The 23,366-nt window shown below is 37.2% G+C and overlaps 1 protein-coding gene across 1 annotated transcript in view; it reads left to right on the top strand.

Moving 5' to 3' along the window:
* The window catches only part of COL19A1 (collagen type XIX alpha 1 chain), a 381,848-nt gene that overhangs the window by 6,471 nt on the left and 352,011 nt on the right, over nucleotides 1–23,366 (top strand). The window contains exon 2 of the mRNA XM_056109815.1: nucleotides 12,928–13,054. Coding sequence (XP_055965790.1) covers nucleotides 12,964–13,054 — 91 coding nt within the window. The 5' untranslated portion in view covers nucleotides 12,928–12,963. The remainder of the gene's footprint in view (nucleotides 1–12,927; nucleotides 13,055–23,366) is intronic.

Genomic DNA, 23,366 nt, shown 5'->3' with positions numbered 1-23,366 from the left:
CTCCACAGTATTAGCACAGGCAATCCCCAGCATGGCAGGACTGCAGGAATGTTGCACATCCTTGAGCCCTCATGTGGAACATTTGGCCAAAACTCACTAGTTGGGAACTCCAGCCCTCTTGAGTAACCTGTGCAAGGCCACACCCTATTTTTTATTTAAAATTTTAAATTAATATCTGAGTCTTAAAATTTCAATTTTTCATTTGTTTAATTTTAATCTAAATATACTTGCCTTCTATCAGAGATTCCTACAGCGACTTGACCTACCGCTACATTTTCAGAAACAGTATTACTCGGTGTTGCCTTGGAAATCTGCTTCATTTAAAGAAAACAAAAATCAGAAAGTGATCTCCAGTAATAGGGCAGGCTACTACTGGCCCCCTGGGCTATTCCAGCATTTTCCCGGGTATGGTATCACCCACACCAAATAGCACTGCCTCTGGTGATATTTATCCTATAAATTTTTAGTGCGTGCTACCAATTATCAAGTTCAAGCAAAACAAGTTATAAGATGCAATAATTTCTCTTCTTTTTCTTCCAGATGTTACTATAAACAGGAGTGTTATAAAAATCCAGCACAAATTATTAGTGTAGTATAACGTGCTGGTGCAAAGGTAGGTTGCAAACTACCATCTTGTAAAGTGATGAGTAATAAAATCTATCCGTGATGGTTCTTGCACACTTTGATAGATATTTGATATGGAAGAGGGTGATGAAAAATGAAGATGACTTTTTATATTTCCACTTGTTTTCTTAAATGAATGATGATGCTTGACTTGTAGCTATGACATAATGGTCACAATATTTCTGTAGACTATCACAAAAGCAGAAACTTCAAAAGATAATTTAACTTGCTTAATGGAATATGGGCATTGGTGGAGGGATGGATACTCGATCATTGTATAACTGAAACTCAAGCACAAAAATTTGTAAGTCTACAACTGTACCTCATGGTGTTTCACTAATAAAAATTTTTAAAAAACTTGCTTAAACTGTAAAAGATTTCTGCATCCTAAGACCATTTTCCCCTTTATAGTCAATGATAAAATTCTGAAACAATGATAGACTTAGTTCTAAGGTGTGCAGATGCATTCTATTATTACTTTTTGCTTCTTTTTTCTTTTCAGACTACATCCAGTGGTGCTTGGGGTTACTCTAAGTTCAGTGCTCTTGAGTCACTAGAACTGGTGCTCAGGGGACTATAAGGTGAATCAAAACTGGGCTTTCTTTTGCCAAACTTGAGTTCACTTTCACCATATCTTCCAGCTCCTTGGCTTTGACTCTAACCAACATGACTCTTCAGCTGTTTTTCTCCATTTATAGAATTTACTTACTATAGCTTCATTAGAATAAATATTGGTAAAAGAACAGGTATGTGACATTTGCTCTTTTGGCTTAATTATAAGATATTTTACTAACTACTATCACTGTCATCCTGTTGGTCATCGATTGCCTTGAGCAGGCCCCAGTAACGTCTCCTTCGTCCTAGCCCTGAGATTTGAAAAAGTGCCACATTCTAGGCTCTTTCAGGGTCAGGAGAATGAGACCCATCATTGTTACTGGATTTTGGTATATTGAATATGCCATGTGGAGTTTGCCAGACTCTGCCGTGTGGGCAGGATACTTTTGGTAGCCTGCCAGGTTCACTGGAGTAAGACCTAGATCACAATCACAACAATCACAAATCATCCTGTTATTCGTCGATTGCCTCGAGCAGGCCCCAGTAACATCTCCTTCATCCTGGCCCTGAGATTATATTCAAGGCTTTTTAGGAGAATGAGACCCATTATTGTTACTGGTATTTGGCATATTGGGTACACCACGGGGAGTTTGCCAGACTCTGCCGTGTGGGCAGGCTACATTCGGTAGCCTGCCAGTTTGTCCAAAGTAGGAATGAGATAATAAGATGTCATAATAAGATGGTTCCGGGAGCTGGTTTTTATAGTCTCTGAGTCTTGGCCGCTGATGGGATTACACGGCGCCAGGGGGCCAGTTGGAGGGTGTGACCCCCGCCTACTGGAATTTGGAGGATCTGGGTGGAGGATGCTCGGCCCCAATCCGAGTAGGCTTGGAGATCTCGGCCCCGGAACCCGTGTGGCTTTGTCCCTCTGCCAGTACCTTCAGGTGTGCGGAGAGTGGTCTCAGCATGGTGGTGGCTGGTCCTGGAGGTCTTCGGCTGCCAGAGCCCTGGTCGGGGCGGGGAGGAAAGCTCAACCCGCTCCCCTCCAAGGGGCCCGGCGGCGAGGACAGCCGGGCGCGGGGGCAGGAGACTAGATAACAAGACCTAGATTATAAGATACTAACTATGGTATGGCCACATTTTTTTGGTGGAGTTTATATAGGTATCTTGGAGGGTAGCTAGGAAGATTTGATTTTTTTTTTTTTTGCTTTTTGGGTCACACCTGGCGATGCACAGGGGTTACTCCTGGCTCTGCACTCAGAAGTTACTCTTGGCGGTGCTCAGGGGACCATATGGGATGCTGGGAATTGAACCTGGGTGGGCCGCGTGCAAGGCAAATGCCCTACCCGCTGTGCTATCTCTCCAGCCTCGGAAGATTTGATTTTTAAAAATCAAATTCTTTGCAGCCGACCTGGGTTACATGCCCCCATCCCTCTTGGAGAGCCCAGCAAGCTACTGAGATCATCCTGCTCCCTTGGCAGAGACTGGCAAGTTCCCTGTGGGGTATTCGATATGCCAAACACAATAACAACAAGTCCCACAATGGAGATGCTACTGGGCCCGCTTGAGCAAATCAATGAACAATGGGAGGACAGTGCTATAGTACAGTGCTACCCAGTAATACAGAGCTTCTGTTTGTAAGAAATTCTCTGAAAACAGGTTCTCTCAGTGATTTGAAAAGTTAAATCTCCCTTTTTGAAAGTTAGAAAAGCATTTTTTAATTTAACAGCCTATATAAAACATATCACTAGTTTCTATTTTCTCCTCTTTCTTTCTTCATTGTTAGTGATATTTTATTTTTCTATAACAGGTCTCTGGCTCTGACCTAAAATATTTCTATATCAGGTCTGTTTCTCTGATCTAATACCACATTTAAAGATGCATAAAGAGCATTATAAAATATTAGATGAGATAATACTCAAATTGGTCATGCCCCATAGTCAGAGACTAAGTAGTTTGACTTACACAAAAGCTTTTTTTCACAAGCCCCTACCATTTTTATAGCAAACCCACCATTCCATTATTCAGTTTACTCTCTTTTTCTCTTGTTTCCTTCTTACTATGTATATCATAAAGATAATATATGAATGTGTTTATTTTGAGTATTCTTGCCCAGAGCGATATATAGAGAGACTTCCCCTATTTATCCCATTACTATGTCCCCAATGACACATAATAAGAACACTGTTTTTTCTAGTAGAGTAGAGATAAGGACCAGTAAAATTTCTCCATGACTTGGAAGCCTACCTCACATGCAGAGGAAAAAGGCAGCTCAGATAGAGAAGGGAGCATCAAGTAAAGGTCACTTGGAGGTCCCTCTCAGAATAGGAGATGTGTGCTGAAGTAAACTATAGACTGAACATGATGGCCACTTAATGCCTACATTGCAAACCACAACACCCAAGGGAAGAGAGAGAGTGAAAGGAAATGTGCCCGCCACAGAGGCAGGGTGGGGTAGGGTGGGAGGGATACTGGGAGCATTGGTGGTGGAGAATGAGCACTGGTGGAGGGATGGGTACTCGATCATTGTATGCAACGTAAGCGACCAAAGTTTGTAAGTCTGTAACTGTGATTTACAAACAGCCTTATGGTGATTCATTAAAAAATTAAATTTTTTTTTATAAAAAAGAACACTATCCCTTCAATGTAATGAAAGATTAAAATTTAACATTGACCCTTTCTTTTCTTTTTGTGTTCTCTGTACATATGTATATTATTAATAAATAAATAAATCATTAAATTCATAGTCCAATTCAAATGCTCTTAATGTTGGAAGTTTTATGGAATGGTCACTTTCCCCCTTCATTCTCTAATTCGAGCAGAATTCAGAATTACTCCAATTGGTAAAGCGTGATGATTGTAGAGAGAGAGGTCAGGGCCAGACCTTCATGCAGCCAGTATCTCGTTACTGCCATGGAAGTGAGAAATCAGTTGCACGTAGGGCTGTCTGAATGATTTTAGAGTGTCTATAAGCTTCAGCATTATTACCTGCTCAGGGCTTCCAGGGCTTTGGGAAGAAACTTCCTGTTGTCAGTTAGAATCATAATATAAGAATGACAATATCGAGGAAAGTGTATAGGAAAGGCTCACATCATGATGCAGTTAAAAAGTCTTTCAGACCTTACTTTGAATCCCCGATTTTAAGATCTTCTCCATGACCTTTATTCATTAATTTATATTTGTAAATACAAATACAAGGCACCTGATACCTGTTTTCAGCCTTGGCCAGAGAGTTCCTACTCTCATCCCTACATTTTCGAAGGTTCAACGTGGTCTTATTCTTGCTGAGCACAGGATTAGTAGTTCATCAGATGCTCAAACTTCTCATGAGTATGCAAGATCCTGAAATTCCTACTGAATGATCCGTCTAGCAGGATCTGGAAGACTCTTCCTTTTACCCATCTTCCCAAGGGGAAGTCAAACAACTGGTATAAAGGTGGTCCTAACAGTGGTCATAGAGGGGCTGGCTTGCAAGTGCTGTGGACAGGGCTCTTTAACCTGTTGACATGGTCCTCTACGTGGGGGTGAGACCTTAGGGTGCTGACAAACAATGAACTGAAAAGATGAGGGGTGAATGTGGTTCTAGTTAGAACATTTTCATGTCTTGGACACTGCCCTATTCAATCTCAACTTGATCTGGGACTTCAGGTCTTGTTCTCTGCGGACATCTTTGCTTTCACACAATCCCTGTGTACATTAGTACCTCTTTGCTGCTGGAAGAAATACAAAAAGGTTTTTCATTTTCCTGACACAAGATGAAAAGTGAAACCAACATTCCGTGTTTGGCAGCAGTCCTTATCAAGCACAGTGCCCCTGAGCAATGAGAGTGCCCGAGCAAGCTCCTTCCAACTACTTCAGACTGTTTATCATGCTGTTACTGTTTTTAGTATACTTGTGTGATTTTACATTTTGCTTAATATCATCTAGTAGTTTATTTGGAGGGCCAGTATGGGAATCCTCAAAGGTTTTCATTTAAATTAATGGTAATTGGTTTCTTTTTTTTTTTTTAGCCTTTTAAGCTTGTGAAAGGTTTCATAGTGACATTAGACTTTCGAGTATCAGTTGGAAAGAGATTTACATATATTTTAATCACTTTTATTGTCTTTATTTTTAACTTTGAGTTACTAAGACATATGGCACATGGAGCTATTATCCTATACCTGCTCATGTTAAGGGCAGGAAGTCTGCTACTCGAGTTATTATGAACATTCAAGTAGCATATATAAAAGAAATTATACTCTAATTTTATTTGGCAGAGGCGCCTGGTCCAATATCTGGCTGTGTTTAGGGTTGGACACCAAACCCTGTTCTCAAGGATCATTCCTGGAGTTGCTCAGGAAACCAAATGGTTAAAGATGTTTCTAGATAGGTGATCATAAGTATTTTATTTAATGTTTAGAAGAATTTGTTTTGAGACTTGATAAAAGGTTTTTTTTTATCTTAATATTCCTGGTTGAGTGGAGTATTTCTCTATTTAAATCAGTATCAAAACAAAGCACTGAATAATAAGCACATTCTAGAAATGAGTGGTGAAAAATGATGTTTTTTAATGATGGTGGCCCTTGAAATATAAGATTTTGAAATGTCTCAAAAATTATAAATGCATGTTGTGTGGATCTCTGAGTTCATTTTATTTGGAACCTTTTGGATATTCTATAGTTGGTGGTCTGCATTCTTTCTCAGATTAATGTAGTTTTGACCATTATATCCTCAAATACTATTTTTCTAACCCTTTACACACACACACACACATATATATATATATATATATATATGTATATCCTATACTACTGTATCACTTTCATCCCGTTGATCATCGAATTACTCAAGCAGGTGCCAGTAACGTCTCTATTCCTCCGAGCACTGAGATTTCAGCAGCCTCTTCTTTCTTGTCTTTTCCCAGCGATTGGAGGCTCTTTCAGGATCAGGGGAAGGAGACCTGTTATTGTTACTGTATTTGGCATATCGACTATGTCACAGGGAGCTAGCCAGGCTCTGCCTCTGCAGGCGGGATACCCTTGGCTGCTTGCTGGATATATTTTTTTATATATATTATTTATTTTATATATATATTTATTTTTATAAATATATATTTACACACCATATATATTTGAGGGGGTATGGGTCTCTCAAGTACTACTCAGGGGGTCTGGGGTCTACTGCTGGCAATACTCAGCCGGTTGAAGCTGATGGTTCACTGTTAGAGCTGTTTAGTCTGGGAACCACTAGGGCCTCCCAGTGTGTGCTCAGGGCCTACAAGGCTAAGTCCTTGGGGTCCATGTGGAACAGAGGTTGAACTTGTATTCTCTCACAGTTTCTTGTAGGCTGTAAGGGGTACTAAAATTGGTGAGGACACCAAAGATAATAATATTATTAATATTGCGAAAGGTTGTCAACATGCTTCCTATGTATCTTTTCAATTGGGTCTTATCTTCAAAGCTTCCTACTTCTCTCCCAGATGCTATAGGTGTATAATGGTCCATATGCCTGTGATCGAGGTGCTATTTGTACCTGCATTAGTTTCTAAGGTTCCAGAGTGAGTGAGTCTTCTTATTGGCCTTTAAAGGTGGGTTTTCTCCTTTTTATAGTTCTTTAATTCCCTTGGATTTACTTCCTACTAGTCTGTAGTGCTAGAGCTACAAGGACCCACCTTTGTTGATCCAAATAAGAAGTTGGTGTGATTAATGAAGGTTTCAGCCCTTCCTCTTTCTCCCCAAGAAAAATCCCACTACTTTAGAATCCATCATGAACATAAGTCTCCACACCCTGGCACAGTGGGTGGTGACGAGGATGGTGGTGTTGGTGTTGGTGTCTGGTGTTGCTGTTACTTCCTGTCACTGTCCCTCCTACTTGTCTCCATGCTGTCCTTTGTATTCTGTTGTGGAAGCTCTATTTTCTGATGTTTAGTTCTTCTTTAATTGTGAATTGCCTCAAGTCTGTGAGAAGTCCCTCCGCCATCTAGAAATGGAACATTCATATAAAATCTTCTATACTATATTTGAAGTACAATGGGAAATGATTCAGAGGTGAAAAAGGGAAGTGATCTTCTCCAACTTTAATTTATTTTAAGTCATTTTTCCCCTTCACTTCCCTTTGTTGTTTTTGCGTGTAGTTTGGTCATTGTTTTGGTGATGTCCTGAGACTGCACTTGTTTGATTGTAGTGCTCACACATTCAGCCATTGTTCTTCACTGGAGTTCATATACTTTGGTTGCAGTATTTACACAGGTGCTCACCAGTCTTTCCCATTTAGTTGTGTTGCTCATATACACTCTGGTTGAAGTGTATATCAGTAGTGGTACCCTGGTTGTCACCAGGGGTTGTACTCCTGCTGCACATCTTTTTTAATCGGTGGTGCTATCCAGAGTTGCATACTGTAGCTGTGATATTCTCACATATCTGGCTATGTGCTGAAGAGTGCATGCTCTGTTCCATGGTGTAGAAGATTCCAGAGACTAGAACTGTCAAGGCAATGGTCATTAACTTGATGGTAGTGACTGTTTTCACAGTGTACACATATATGTCAAAATGTCAAATTGGGCATCTTAAATGATAAATACTCATTTTGTTAACAGTACCTCAAAACTGGTGGGAGAACATTTACATGGGCTCTTTGAAGCACGGTTTAGACTATCGAATAAAACTATGTGTAAAAAAAATTGTACTCATAAAACTCAATTTTGAATAACTTTGTAAATCACAGTGTCTCAATAAAAAAATTTAGTTGTAAAAAAAGAACTTTCAGGGTAGCATTTAGTAAATTTAGTGAATCTAAGGATCAGACTCAAGTTATGTTGTTTACAAGGCAGGTGCTTTTAGCCTCTGAGCCAATCTCCAGACCTCAAGTTTAGTTTGAAAGAAAATCTGCCTACTACAATGTAGACAATAAATTTGGACAGGAGATAGTAAATGAACTGGGGAAGTTAGTGGATAAGATTTTGGGTCTAGTCAAGGAAAGCTGATGTAGCACGGTAGCAGAGGAATGGAAAACATGGGATAGAACAAATTTTGGGGTGACAGTGATATGACTGGATGGTTTAGTTGTGGAAAATGGTGAGGAGGAAGACAAAAGAATTTGATGGGTTTCTAGCATGAACATTTTAAAGGTGCTAATTATTTAGTATAATGAGTATGAAAAGAATACGATATGACCGAAAGTGTTTGATTTCGATATAGCAGTAGATAATATCCTGGAGATAGCTCAATATAAGGTACCTGCTTTATAGACAAAAGACCACAATTGAATTTCACTCGCTGAGTGAGATCCCTTGTGTTTTAAACAAACTGTGTATTCCCAGTGCACCACAACTAAGTATATAAAATTACCTCAATTAAAGTGTGGGAGACTCACAACCAAATATAAAACCTCCAATAGGTATGGATGCCAAGTGAGTGTGACCCTTGCTCATTAAAACCACAACTACAAAGGAAAGGCAAGGAAAAAAGACATAATATAAAAATATATGTGACATCTAAAAAGCAGTACTGGTTATGCAACTGCAAAAATAATATAGTGTTCAGAGGGGATGATTGGGTTGGAGATATGAATGTTATTTATTTTTTTTTGGTGCTACACCTGAAAGTTCTCAGAGGCTATTCCTGGCTCAGTACATGGGGAACCATCAGTAAAAGGCTCTAAACGGGGTCTTTTTGTGGGCAGATCGTGTACTCTAGCCTGTTGGAACTTTCTCTCTGGCCCAGTGTAAATTTTAGGTTCATCATCTGATAGTATTTAAAGCGAAGAGAATAATAAGATTACCTACGGAGACATTCTAAGAAGACAGTTGAGGAGGGCACACTGATTCTAATATTAAAAAATTGGGTAGAAAAAAGATCTGGTGAGGCAAATTAGAAGGAAATTCCAGAGACTATGAGAGGAGAGAGAACAAAGAGAATGACAGTTTCAGAAAAGAGGAAGTGCTCAATCATTTCAGTGATTGGAAATGTCACTTGAATTCAAATGGTGGAGAGAAAGATTCTTTCAAGTTCTTGCTGAACTGGGTGAGACACATGTCAGTGGACTAATGGGAGGATAATTTACTCAATAATTGAAACATTTGATCAATGAACCATCCTATCTTACTCTTTAAGTACTTTGAATCGAAAAGTTTAAAGCTAAATGCTATTCTCTATGGGGTTTAAGGAAATAGGAGACCTTAAAAATTTAATTCATTTGCAATGATTGTATAACTTTGTGGTTCTTTGTTGTTGTAATAAAGACCAAAGTTCCAGTGAATTTAAATTTCTAGGATGCTTTGTCACTTATTTCATGGTCAATATCATTATCAATCTCAGGAGGGGGAGATAAATATAATAATAAAACTTTACTAATTATCACCTAGAAATAAATGAAACAAACAATTATCATAAGTGCTTTACTTGAAAACTAAATCCAAGGTCTTTTATTATGGACATTCTATGGATTAAACAATTGATTTTTTAATTGTATTCCTAGTTTTCAGATGAATAGATGAACACACTAAATTATATAATGTCTTCATAAATGGCAGAATTCAGATATGAAGTCATAGTTCTAACTATCTTACTACTAATTTATCAACTAGTAAAAATTACTCTGGTTAAAAGTGCAATCAAGGATGAAAATGCATTCTTTCTGGTAATTTTTGAGCTCATTTATAGAAATTAATTAATTGCTTTAACATTTATTAACTTACTTGAAATAACAGCTAGGATGAGTTTGTAAAGTCATCTGAGGATTAGGACTATATCCAGATGAGAGACTTCAAAAGAAATAAGGCATAAAACCAGCTGTTTGATATTTAGAACCACACATATGGTGTTAATATTGCAATTTCTGCTTCTGGCTATTCATCCAGAAATATCTAAAATCTTGAATTAATTTGAAAATGCTGATCTTAGGGTATTTGACACACACATAATAGCAAAAATGGTTAGATTAATTTTTTTCTAAAGAGTATCTATAGACATTATTAGGTATTTTGGTGCAATGGATTCTTTTGTATTTGACTTGAGCAAAAATTGATGGAAAACAAATATTTTCACATTTAGAACTCTTACAGTTGAAATTCTAGTGATACTGCAACTGTCAAATATATTGAAGAGCAACTGTATTTTCAGATGAAATTTATTTTTATGTTATTTCACTAGAAAAACGAGTTTAAGTAATGTAAGTTCTCCATTATTGGTATTTTACTTATTAAAACTTTTGTTAAAATAATCATAGAGTATTCTTAAAGAGTTATGGAAGAGAACACATTAGTGTTAAATATATAGTGCTCTGGATTTGGGATTAGAAAGAGAAATCAAATTGGTGATACTATAGGATCAGGAGCCTTGGATACTTTAGAGGTATAACTAATACTGTTGTAAACATGTTACCTGAACTATAATCAATGGGGGAAAAAGAATTTTCTAAGGATAAAGGATGGTGGTTTGAGGGGATAGTAGGTCATTGGTTGACAGACATAACTTTGATGGTGTAGTTAAAGTTGGAGCATTGTTATCTGAAACTCCATTACTAACAGCTTTGTAAATTATGTGCTGGAGCGATAGCACAGCAGTAAGGCATTTGCCTTACACTCAGCCAGCTTGGCCGAGCCGGGTTCGATTCCTACGCCCCTCTTGGAGAGCCCACCAACCTACTGAGAGTATCTCGCCCACTGGGCAAAGCCTGGCAAGCTACCTGTGACATATTCAATATGCCAAACATAGTAACAACAAGTCTCAAAATGGAGACGTTACTGGGCATACTCTAGCAAATTTATGAACAATGGGAGGACAGTGTTTTGCAAATTATGGTGTCTAAATAAAATTTTTTTAAAAAATCGATATTATGGGGCTAGAGTGATAGTACAGTGGGCTGGACATTTGCCTCACACGCGGCCGACCTGGGTTCTATTCCCAGCATCACATATGATCCCCCAAGCACTGCCAGGAGTAATTCCTGAGTGCAGAGCCAGTAGTAACCCCTCTGCATCACCGGGTGTGACCCAAAAAGCAAAAAAAAAAAATCTATATTATACATTTGAAAGGCTCAGGTGGAGTACACATTGCAATGAATCTTTTTTTTTTATAGAAGAAAGGATCAGACTTCATGCACTTAGTAATAACATTAAGTAGCAGCACAGTAAATTTTATAAAAATCTTATATCTATAAAACTAATATTTAGATGAGAGAATAATAAAACTATAAATTAAATTTAAATTATGATATATAACAATAAAAGCACAGAAACAAAAGAAATGACAGATCAGTCTGTTTAATTTCGATTTTTTGGGGGGGTCACACCCGGCGATGCACAGGGGTTACTCCTGGCTCTGCACTCAGAAGTTACTCTTGGCGGTGCTCAGGGGACCATATGGAATGCTGGGAATCGAACCCAGGTTGGCCGCATGCAAGGCAAACGCCCTACCTGCTGTGCTGTCGCTCCAGCCCCCAGATCAGTCTGTTTAAAGATCAAAAACTATAGAGCAAAAGATATGACAAATTGAAATCAACAATGTGGAAATTTATTTTCTAATCTTCTATCTGGAAAGCAGTTAATCTACAGGGTATATGAAGAACTTTTCCCATCTGACCACCAATAAAGCAAACAACCAAATTTAAAAAGCTGGGAAAGGATTTGAACAATATAGGATTCCTCAACAAAATGAAACTCATGGCTAATAAGCACTTGAAAAGATGTTCAATAATCCCAATCATTAGGAAAATGCAAATCAAAGTCACAATGAAATATCACCTCAGGTCTTTTAAAACGACTATTTAGAAAAACAGCATAGATGGAATTAATGGATATTTGTACATTCAAGGTCATGGCAGCACTTACCATAACAAGATAGCCAAAATGTGAGAGCAAGTAGATTTTAAGCAGGTGTTAAATGAATAAACAGATCGCATGTTTTCTTTGTTCTTTTTGTCTCACATTGTGGTGCTCATGATGTTTTACTCCTGGATCACTCCTTGAAGGATTTTGGGTGCCGGGGATTGAACCCAGGTTGGCTAAATGCAAACAGGTACCCTACCCACTGTACTATTGCTCCAACTGAACAAATTGTATTTTATGCACCTTAAAAGGGAGTTCTAACATATGGATGAAACTTGAAGACATTTTACTAAGTGAATTAAGGTCACAGAAGAATAAATACATATTTCAAGAGGAAAAAGTATGGATAGTGGTGAATGGGCAAAACTGTAAATGCATTTAATACTACCAAACTGGCTTAAAATGGCTAAAATGGCATATTTTATGTTATGTGTTCACAAAATATTTTAAAACATGTTAATTAGTATGAAAGATGTGACTTTAAGCATTGAAAAAAATGCTGCATGAGGTTATACATAAAGAACATGTTTTCAAAACTAACATAGCACTGTAGCACTGTCCTCCCATTGTTCATTGATTTGCTTGTGTGGGCACCAGTAACGTCTTCATTGTGAGATTTCTTGTTACTGTTTCTGGCATATTGAATACGCCACGAATATGCCAGGCTCTGCTTGTGCAGGCGGGATACTCTTGGTAGCTTGCCGGGCTCTCCGAGAGGGATGGAAGAATCAAACCTGAGTCGGCCTCGTGCAAGGCAAACACCCTAACCTCTGTGCTATTGCTCAAAACTAACATACACATAATATTGGTATATAATCATATATACAATCATATCTAATCTATTTGTAATTATATCATAGTAAAATACACTGTTTAGTTTTTGTGTAGATGATGAAAAGAACTGTATACAATGAGATAAGTTGGAATATTCTGTCTTATTGCAGATCTATGTTAATTTATTCACATGGTTTCGAGGCACAATGAGACTCACTGGCTCCTGGAAACTTTGGCTTTGGGTAGTGATGCTACCGCTTCCTGCTTCCACTTCCGTGACTGCCAGAGACAAACCAGGTATCCAAACCCCTTTTTTGTCTGGCTTGCTAAATGTTATTTATTTAGTCTTTAAAATATATTATAAAACTCATTAAAATAAATGTTATGGTTGAAGAGGCTATAGATTGAATCTATTAATGCAAAGGAAGTAATAATTGTCCCTTTCACGTGTAATTTACCTCATTTTTTCACATGCTTAATGTATTAGTACAAAGGGTCATTTGTTTGTCTCACTGATATTTGCAAATACAAATATATGTGCATATCTCTCTGTATAAATCACGTTGCATATTTCTTCCTTTCTTTTTTAGTAATGCTATTCAAATTATTAGTGTGGGAACACACCACTAGTTAGAATTTTCAGGGACATAGCTTGTCTAAGGGCTGGAGTGATAGCACAGCGGTAGGGCGTTTGCCTTGCACGCAGCCAACATGGCCGACCCGAGTTCGATTCCTCCGCCCCTCTTGAGAGCCTGGCAAGCTACCGAGAGAGTATCTCGCCCGCACGGCAGAGCCTGGCAAGCTCCCCGTGACGTATTCGATATGCCAAACACAGTAACAACAAAGTCTCCAATGGAGACGTTACTGGGCCCGCTCAAGCAAATCGATGATCAACGGGAGGGCCTTTACTTTACTTTACTTACTTATAGCTTGTCTAAATTAGGAAAAAGTGAGAAAAGGAGATATAGAAAGAAATAAGGTTTAATTTTATGAAAGTATATTTATACTGTCACAAACGAGGCACAAGATAGTTTAAAAGTCATCAATGCATTTCTAAAAGCAAAATAGCACTGTAGCACACTGCACTGCCCTCCTGTTGTTCATCGATTTGCTTGAGCGGGCACCAGTAACAAGTCTCAAGTTTTGTTAATGTTTTAGGCATGTCCAATACCTGTGGGTGAGATACTCTCCGTAGCTTCCAGGATCTCCGAGAGGGGCAGAGGAATCGAACCCGGATTGGTTGCGTGCAAGGCAAACACCTTACCCACTGTGCTATCACTCCAGCAAAATAGATAAATACAAAATATTTATTGTAACGATTAAATTTAATCTTCTCATAAATATTTCCAAAGCACTAGATGGTAATTTAGAAAAGTTACGAGCACCTCTGATTTAAAAAAATAATCATAGATGACTTGAAAGACTTTTCTTGAATATTAATTACTCACAAGTTACTGACCTAGATACACTTCACACTGTGCCATTCAAGGAGTTATGCTAAAGAAGCTATTTGCTAAGAGAAAAATCAACTCTTCTATGCAAAATCATATATGGTTATGTATTTAGAGAGTGAGTCTTATTTTGCTATGCTTTAGATTATATTTTTAATAATTCTTTTGTAAAAGGTTTAAATACACTATGAGATTTTTAAACTTGAAACATAAAATTAAAAAAATTTTTATAGAGCTATTAAACATGAGTCTTTAACCATTAGGCATATTTTTATTATTGGATAGTAATTGTTCAAGATGTATATTTTTTAAAGTAGTCCATATAAAAAATTGAATATAATCCCACTGTATAAGTGAAATCTAGTTGTGTTATACTTTTTTGAGGGAAGCTTTTTTTTAATGAAGAAATGAATCAAAAGTGACTCATGGCAATAAAAGTACACGAGTTAGGGGGAATTTATTTTTCTATTTCTCTCCCTTTTAAGAAACATAGAAAGTAGTATAATTTGGAACTTGGTCGGAAGAAATAGAACTTTTTTGGTTAGAAAGGAAAATGAATCAGTAGGACACAGTTTTTAAGAGCATACTAGTGTGTTATAAGTGTTCTTGAGAATAACAATGGTTTGGAGAACTTACATAAAGGTTTTTTCAAATACAGTACGAGCTAGGGTCACCTGAAGCAGTGATCCTGTGTCCCACTTGCTGAGTTTCATTATGGAGTTGAAACAGGATGAGATTTCTCTCCAGTCCAATCAGGTTTAGTTAGATCTTGCCTTGCAACGCATTTGCGAACCTGTCTAAATCCCATCTACACATGCAACCTCTGACCAAGTGTACTTCTTGAGCACAGAGTCAGAAAGTGGCATCTGAGCACTGCTAGATGTGAACCCCTTTCCCAATTATTTTCCTTTAACAAGCTTCCTGAAGAAATCTAATGCAAGATATCTGAAAAAAAAAAACTTGGAGAAATACTTACCTTTCAGAAAACTTACAAGCATTTTAAAACATTTTTCCCCTTCATATTTCATCCTTCACCTTTTTTTATGCTTTTAGAGAATTATTTTTTATTTTTAAAATATGGGGGCTGAGGTGATAGCACAGCCAGGAGAATGCTCACCTTGCATGCAGCTGACCTGGATTTGACCCTTGGTACCCCTGTATGTTCTGGTCCCCCTGTATGTTCTGGTCCACTGTGCTCTCCAGGATTGATACCTGAGTGCAAAGCCAGGAGTAGCCCCTGAGTACACACTGCTGGACATGACTCCAAAACAAAGCAAAACAAAACAATAAATATTTGGACTTCCAAGTGATGCTTACGAGGGGGGTACTCTACAGGCAATCATACTCCTGTCTCTTCAGACCCTCCCTTCACTTTTTATATTGCTACTCACAGTATCAAGTTTCTTTCATATTTTATTATTTCAGTTTTTGACTTAGTAACTTTTTTTTGTGGTAAGAATATTTAACAAAAGACCCACTATTAAGGAAGATTTAAGTCTATAATAAAGTATTGTTAAAAATTAAGGGCACAGGCGCTGGAGCGATGGCACAGCGGGTAGGGCGTTTGCCTTGCACGCAGCGGACCAGGGTTTGATTCCCAGCATCCCATATGGTCCCCCAAGCACCGCCAGGAGCAATTCCTGAGTGCATGAGCCAGGAGTAACCCCTGAGCACTGCCGGGTGTGACCCAAAAAGCAAAAAAAAAAAAAAATTAAGGGCACAATGTACAGCATATCTTGGAACTTAATTGTTACCTTGCATCTCTGAACCGTCCTTGTCTTAGGTTGCCCACCCACTTCCAGTTTTCTGCCTTTGTAGTTTTAGTGTCTCAATTCCATTATATTGCATGCAGAACTATTGAGATGTGTATATCCTGGTGGAATTTATTTTCCATATTAAACTTTATGAAAGATTTTTTTCCTGGGAGTGTGAATTCAAACTCATTCAGAACTTGGACAAGGTTCATGTAAATGAAGCATGAGCTTCGTTCATTGAATGGGTTTGTATCATGCCATGTGGTAGAAGGTGCTGGTGAAGCAGCACCTATGGAATGTGCCATGGAAATGGCTGAACTTCAAGAATCATTCCCATTAATTGAAAATGTCAGCATAGCACTGTCATAAATATTACTGAAGAATATGAGACGCCGAGCGTGGCCTGACAGGAGCTCTTCTTGTGTCTTGTGTATCTGATTCACAGCACATCATTCCCGTTTTAGTTTCCTCATGTGCAGACCTGCGCGTGTGGTCACTAACCATTTACCGGAGGGAAGTGACTACGTCTAAAAATAAAATATAACAAATCTGAGGCTGAGGCTAGGGTTTCAACCCTGGAGTCTGTGACTTGTCAACAGTCTGCTGTTAAACCTAAATATACGAAGAATAAATGCAATCATTAATTGCTTTATATTAGTATTATGGTATGTTTAGGAATTACTAAGAATTGTGTCCCAGTTGGGACAGAATTTAAAAGTAGTATGGAGAGATTCACTGGGTTGTTTTTAAAATGGTGAAGCTATGAAGAATTGAATTATTTTAATTATTTCATCAGTTATGCTATTATATTGAGATTATAAGGCTAGTCCATGATTATGAGGCAGTTCATATAATTGCATAAGTTCATGTAGCATATAAATTTTGAATGTGGCAGTTTCAACTTAGTTGTCAGAAGTAAGTGGGGCAAAAATTTTTTTATATATATATACATATATAATTTTACTTGAATTAATTTTGCTTTAATTAATTCATTACTTTGCTTACATTTTTCCTCTATGATTGAAGTTTATCAAATTTTTAGAGGTTGTGCATTTCCTCTACTTGTCCTAATTTGTTCTAAGGCTGTAGTACGAATTATCAGTAGAGAAAATAAAAGGCAATTAAGTCAATAGGAAAAATAAAATAAAAGTAAAGCAAAAGCTATAAAAAATATAGACTAAATAAAGAGTAGTTTAATGTTTTTTTCTCTTATTTACAGTAAAACTGCATAATAGTAGGCCCCAGACAATATTAATAAACTTTTAAAAATGATTTTTCTACTTTTACAAGGAAAATCCAATATTCTGATATTTAGCTTTTACTCATTGACACACAAACCACATTGTTAAACTCAGATTAGAAGTATGCTATGAAATATCTAGTATTTTAAATAATTCTTCATGTTTATAATGGTTCCATGTAAGAATCCTACTACTGACACATGCACTGTGTAGCTTCTAAATTTTTACTTATTTTGTGGTGGTGGTGATGATGTCATGTTTGTGTGACAGGAAATCACACTCTTTAAGGTGGGGCAGTTCCGAGATCAAACTCAGGTCAGGGCCTGATGTCTGCAGGGCAAACACTCTACCATCTAGCCTGTCCTCAGGTCCTGTAACTCCTAATTATTTTAAGTGGGTGAAAGCCTCACCATCATTAAGTAATTGTAGCTCCTAAAACCATTATAGCTGTGAAGGGACAGTTTTGGCATTAAAATAAGCACTGGAAGGTCTGTGACTTTTGTCACCTTTTTTAGTTAAAATAGCTGTGGTTCCACCGTTTTTCTTATTTGGTTACCTTTACATATTTTTATTATATTTTAGCTGACAGTTCTTTACCTCTTTTTTGCTTACCAATGTTTTTCTCCCCGTTTAGAATATCTATTCTAAATTTCATGCTCATTGAAAGGAATTGTCAAACTAGGAAGGAGAGAGGGGTAAAGTCAGGGTACTTAGGGATGAGAGGATCACAAGGAAACTACCACATTTCACCTAATAATTGCCGGCACCACATAATCACAGCACATTGAATTATCGTAGCACTCTGAATTATCAGGTTTTTAAGTAATATGGCACAAATAATGCAAGCTCAGTGGTGCACACTTTAGTGGAGGCGAAGGTATGATGGTAACTGTACATCAAAACCATTATATTAGCATTAGGCAAGTATGTTACCTAAAACTACAGTAAAATTGAAAATAAAAAGGAACTTCACATAATGGTTGTACTTCTTTAGTTTTTTTACCCACACCTGGCAATGCTCAAGGTTAGTTACTCCTGGCTCTATAATCAGAAATTACCCCTGGCCGATATTCAGAGGATTATATGAGATGCTGGGGATTTAACCAGAGTTAGTCATATACAGGAAAAATGCTTTATTATCTCTCTGTACTATCTCTCTGACCCTGCACCTCATTTTTATGCAAAAATGTATTTAATTCAATTTCAAAAACTGCCAGAAAACCTGTGTACTCAGGCTTTGAAGTAAAATGTGGTAGTAAGAAAATAAAATATTTTTATTCTCATTGTGTCCTTATGGAAAGCCTGTTTTAGCCTTCAAAAATGTGAAATCCCATTAAGGCCCCTCTCCTTTTATGAAAGAAAAATAGAAGTTTCCTATGTATGAGGAACTGCCTTTCTTCATCTTCTTCATTTCTAATCTAGAGGCAAATGCCACATGGTCAGTCTTGTCACTAAAGATAAAGCTATTCTCCTTAGTGTGGTGGAAAAACATAGTGGTAAATAGAACTACAAAACTACATAAATTCTTACTGATCTTGCAGGTAATAATAATCCCATAATATATTATGTACACTACTGAGGCTATGAATAGATAGAGGGGGGAAAGCAGGAAAGTGTGCAAGAAAAGAGAAGTTGTGCAGTTTCTCTTGAAGTAGAGCTAGCCTTCTTTCTCTTCTTATTTCATTCCTTGTATAATCTCATCCATCCCCATGGATCTAGATAGGCTTTTTTTTTTTTTTGCTTTTTGGGTCACATCCGGCAATGCACAGAGGTTACTCCTGGCTCATGCACTCAGGAATTACTCCTGGCGGTGCTAGGGGGACCATATGGGATGCTGGGAATCGAACCTGGGTTGGCCGTGTTAGCTGCGTGCAAGGCAAACGCTCTACCCGCTGTGCTATCGCTCCAGCCCCTAGATAGGCTTTATATACCAATTACTCCAGTTTCTTTCATTTCCTTAATCCCTCTTTTGAGTCCTTTCTGTTAGAAATATATATATATATATATATATATATATATATATATATATTGCGTTTTGGTCACACCCAGCTGATGCTCAGGGGATACTCCTGGTTCTCCACTCAGGAGTCACTCCTGGTGGTGCTTGGGGGACCATATGGGATGCTGGGAATTGAACCTGGGTCGGCCACGTGCAAGGCAAATGCCCTACCCACTGTGCTGTTGCTCCAGTCCCATAGAAATATATTCATTTATAACTGCTTATTTAACAACTTTGTTATTTGAATTTCTTAATGGCACCACGAATTTAATGTTTCTGACCCTTCCATCTCTTTCACCACAGATGAATTTACTCCTTGCCAGATCTCCTTTTCTTCCTCTAGTGGGATTCATTTCAGTAAACTAAACTTTACCCAGCTAAGTAAGCCAACTCTCCCTCCTTCTCTCCACACAACCAATGGCCACATCCTGTTGATTCTTGTATCTCTTTTCCCATCTTCACTGTTCTTTGTTGAACATTTCCATGATATATGAGATCAGTGAGATGAACATATGAGTAGTCTTTCTAGATAACACAAAAGACAGCAGGTAAATTGGAAGTTTTGATAAAATAATGAATTTTAAAATATATAAGTATGTTCCAAATGTTGCATGGGCATACTTATACTGAAAGTAATTCTGTAATTTATCTGATGTTAAAATTTAATCAGGAGTCCTCTGTTCTTATTGTCTATGTTGGCATTCCTTTGGGATCTAAAAAGAGGAGAGGTGGATTTTACTATTTGGAAAAGTCAGGGAAAGCCGTTTCATGTGGGAGACATTCAAGCAGAGACAGGAAGAAAGTAAAAGACTGCTATTTGAGAATACCTTCAAGGTAGCGGACACCAACAACCTGAAGAAGAGGTAATGCTAGACATGCTTGAGAAAATAGCAAGAAAACCCAGGAGAATGCAGTTAAATGAGGAGGAGTGTATAGGGGTCCACATGCTATTGAGAAATTTATCTATGCGTTTTGCGTTGCCAAATATTTTTTCTAAGCCTCTATGGTCAAGAGGTAAAACTTGGACTCTTATAAGTCCACTAAGTAATGTCTTGGGACCTCTTATCTAGTCAACACTTGTCCTTAAGGACTGTTCTCTGAGGTAGAGTGAAGAGGTACGCTGAATTCTTATCTTTCAGTTACATGCTTTCCTGAAGACAGCTCCACAGGACTTGGTTCATAGTTAATTGAATATTGTAATATAACATTATATAATATTTCATTATTATTTAAGAGCAACTGTCACTGTCACGGTCTTCCTGTTATTCATCAATTTGCTCGAGCAGGCCCAGTAATGTCTCCATCGTGAGACTTGTTATTGTGTTTGGCATGTTGAATACATCACGGGGAGCTTGCCAAGCTTTGCTGTGCGGGCAAGATACTCTAGGTAGCTTGCTGGGCTCTCCGAGAGGGGCGGAACAATTGAACTCTGGTCAACCCAGTGGGCCGTGTGCAAGGCAAAAGCTCTTCCTGCTATACTAATGCACCAGCCCAGAGCAACTGTAAGGAATATATATATATATATATTGTTAAAATTAAAATATAAACTATATTTTTAGTAGAAAAAATTATGTTTTCCCTGGAATGACTAATGTATAAATAGCTTAAGTAATATTAAGAATGCTTAATAAACTTTAAAGGGCGTAATCGAACATTTACATCTATTTCTCAAACTGGGGACATTGGTGGTGGAAAATTTACACTGGTTAAGGTATGGGTGCTGGAACATTATATGACTGAAACCTAATCATGAACAACTTTGTAACTGTGTTTTCCACTCTGATTTAATTAAAACAAAGAGAAAAAAACTACTTTTATTATTCAGAATAAAGTAAATTTTTTCTTTTTTCCCTTGATTATTATAGTCTGTAAGAATTGACCTCACCTTCTGACGTTTTATAAAGTCAGATGTCAAGATTTCTGTGGCCACAGAGAATTACTTGTGTGAACATCAAAAATTTATAGAAATATCTTAAGTATTAAATTTGTTGAAAAAAAGAAAAATTAAGACTCATTTATCTGATTTGGGATTCTTAGCTACGTGGAAGTAGAAGTAGGGAAATTTAGTATTTCTTCACTGAATACTAAGGAAAAAGGGGAAAAAGATGAAATTTAACTTGTCTTCAGTGTATATAATAAACCAAGGAGTTTTAGATGAGTGAATTTGACAAACACTAGCATAATGATTGGAAAAACTATTTCCAAAACACATCTGTTTATCAAGACTAGAAAATACCTAGCAATACAATAAGCCAAGCTATCCAATAAGATGTCCAATAAGAATATATCCAATAAGACTATAATATAATCTTATATTCAATAAGAATATAACATAAGAATTCAAAGATGGGGCTGGAGATAGCTTTCTGGCTTGAGGGCATGATTTGCATGTAGGAAGTTCTGGTTCCATCCCAGGTTCTCCGAACCCTTCGAACCCTTCGATCAGTGACCCCGAGGCACAATTTTGCTTTTTTTCCCTGAACATCACTGGGTGTGTGGCTCAAATACAAACAGTATGATTTATAGATTACTTGAGTAAGTAACTTTTTTTCCATTATATCTTTTAAGCAGAGTGAGAATAAAACATCTCCCAACTAAAGATTAAGAATAGTTTCATAGGTATTCTACTATTTTGTTTACAACATGTAGTTTTGAAAAGCAATAGTCAGTATAGACCTTTATAGAGCTTTATTGTTGTTAATATTATTATTATATATTTTTATCAGATCCAGCAGGACTTAGGATTTAATGTCTGGCTCTGTACTAAGAATCGAACCCAGGTCAATTGCATGCAAAGCAAGTGCCGTACTCACTGTACTATAACTCCAGCCCACCAGGGCTTTAAAATAATTTGTTTAAATAAATTAGACATTGAGAAACAAGTTTTTTTCAACTTTGCTATTAAGTAGCTTTGTGATCTGAGAGAAAGTCATTTAACTTTTCTTCAATGTTTAGTGCTTGGGTTCTTAGGGTTCTATTTTTGAGAGGGAGAAAATAGTAAAAGTCACTTGAAAAGTATTTTTCAAATAGATTATCTAAGCAAAATCTAGATAATCTACCCAAATCTCACCTAGCTGCCTTTTTTTATATTTCTCTTGGTCCCCTTCTGTGTGTTTTTATCTCTGTATTCCGCCTAAACCCTTCAAGTCATGAGAAAAGTTCTCTTTGCAATCAGAAACAAAATCTTAGTGTGAATTTGTTAAAGATATTTGCATTTTCTTTCCCAGAATTCTACCAAGGGTCTATAAGCAGTGTATCATTCATGGTGAAATTTTACTAATTACTTTGTAAGTCTTTGTCTTAAAATTTTATTTTAGGCATCCTGTTTTACAAAACTGTTAATGGTAAGTTTCATGCATTCAATTTCATGCCCAGCATCACCCCTATCCCACCTCTGCTCTATCACTGTTCAGATGTTCCTAATCCCCCAAGTCTCATTCACCTCTGTTCCCCAAGGTAAACTGAAGACCAGTTCTCTGTAAACATTTGATGTCTGAAATGACACCTCTGCAGTGATTCCACTTTCTCTGGCAGAAAGTTAGGATATTAGGGCTCTATGATAGCTCTTTAAGGTGCACACGCATTTTCTAAAAAATTTCCTTACTTTATATTTATACTAAAATGAGAGTGTCAGTCCATAAAAAAGAAAAAAAAATGAACACATCCAAATTGTGACAGCCACTTCCAGTGTTTCTGTTTATAGGCAGCGAATCCTGAAAACTCACATATACAGAATATTGGATCTTAAATATTATCTTCAAAATAATTAACATTTTATTTATACTTTGTTTAATTTTTCACTGTGAAGTTCATATTCTGACAAACTCTGTTTGATTTTCATCATCTAAAGATGTTAGTGGAAAAGTATTTTCATAAATATTCTGGAAATGTTGAATTCCATTCATGTCAAAGTGGCAGGTTTATTACTTTGGAATCATCATCTATTGATTAAATCCTTGGAAGAATTTAAATAAGATATGTACGGTTTCCAACTTGGCAGCAGGCCAGCAGACCTTCTCCTTATTATCTTAGTGCCATTGTAGGAGATCCCTTTGCACTGTGTTGAGATTTGTTTCACCACTCATCTATTAGGACATCTTCAAGTTGTCAAAATTAAAAGTTGATCTTATTTTACTCATATCAGCAATATAATTATTCTAAAAA

This window comes from Sorex fumeus, unplaced genomic scaffold (assembly GCF_029834395.1).
Source record: "Sorex fumeus unplaced genomic scaffold, SorFum_2.1 ptg000008l, whole genome shotgun sequence".
NCBI lineage: Eukaryota > Metazoa > Chordata > Mammalia > Eulipotyphla > Soricidae > Sorex > Sorex fumeus.
This window is presented reverse-complemented; position numbering and strand designations above follow the sequence as displayed.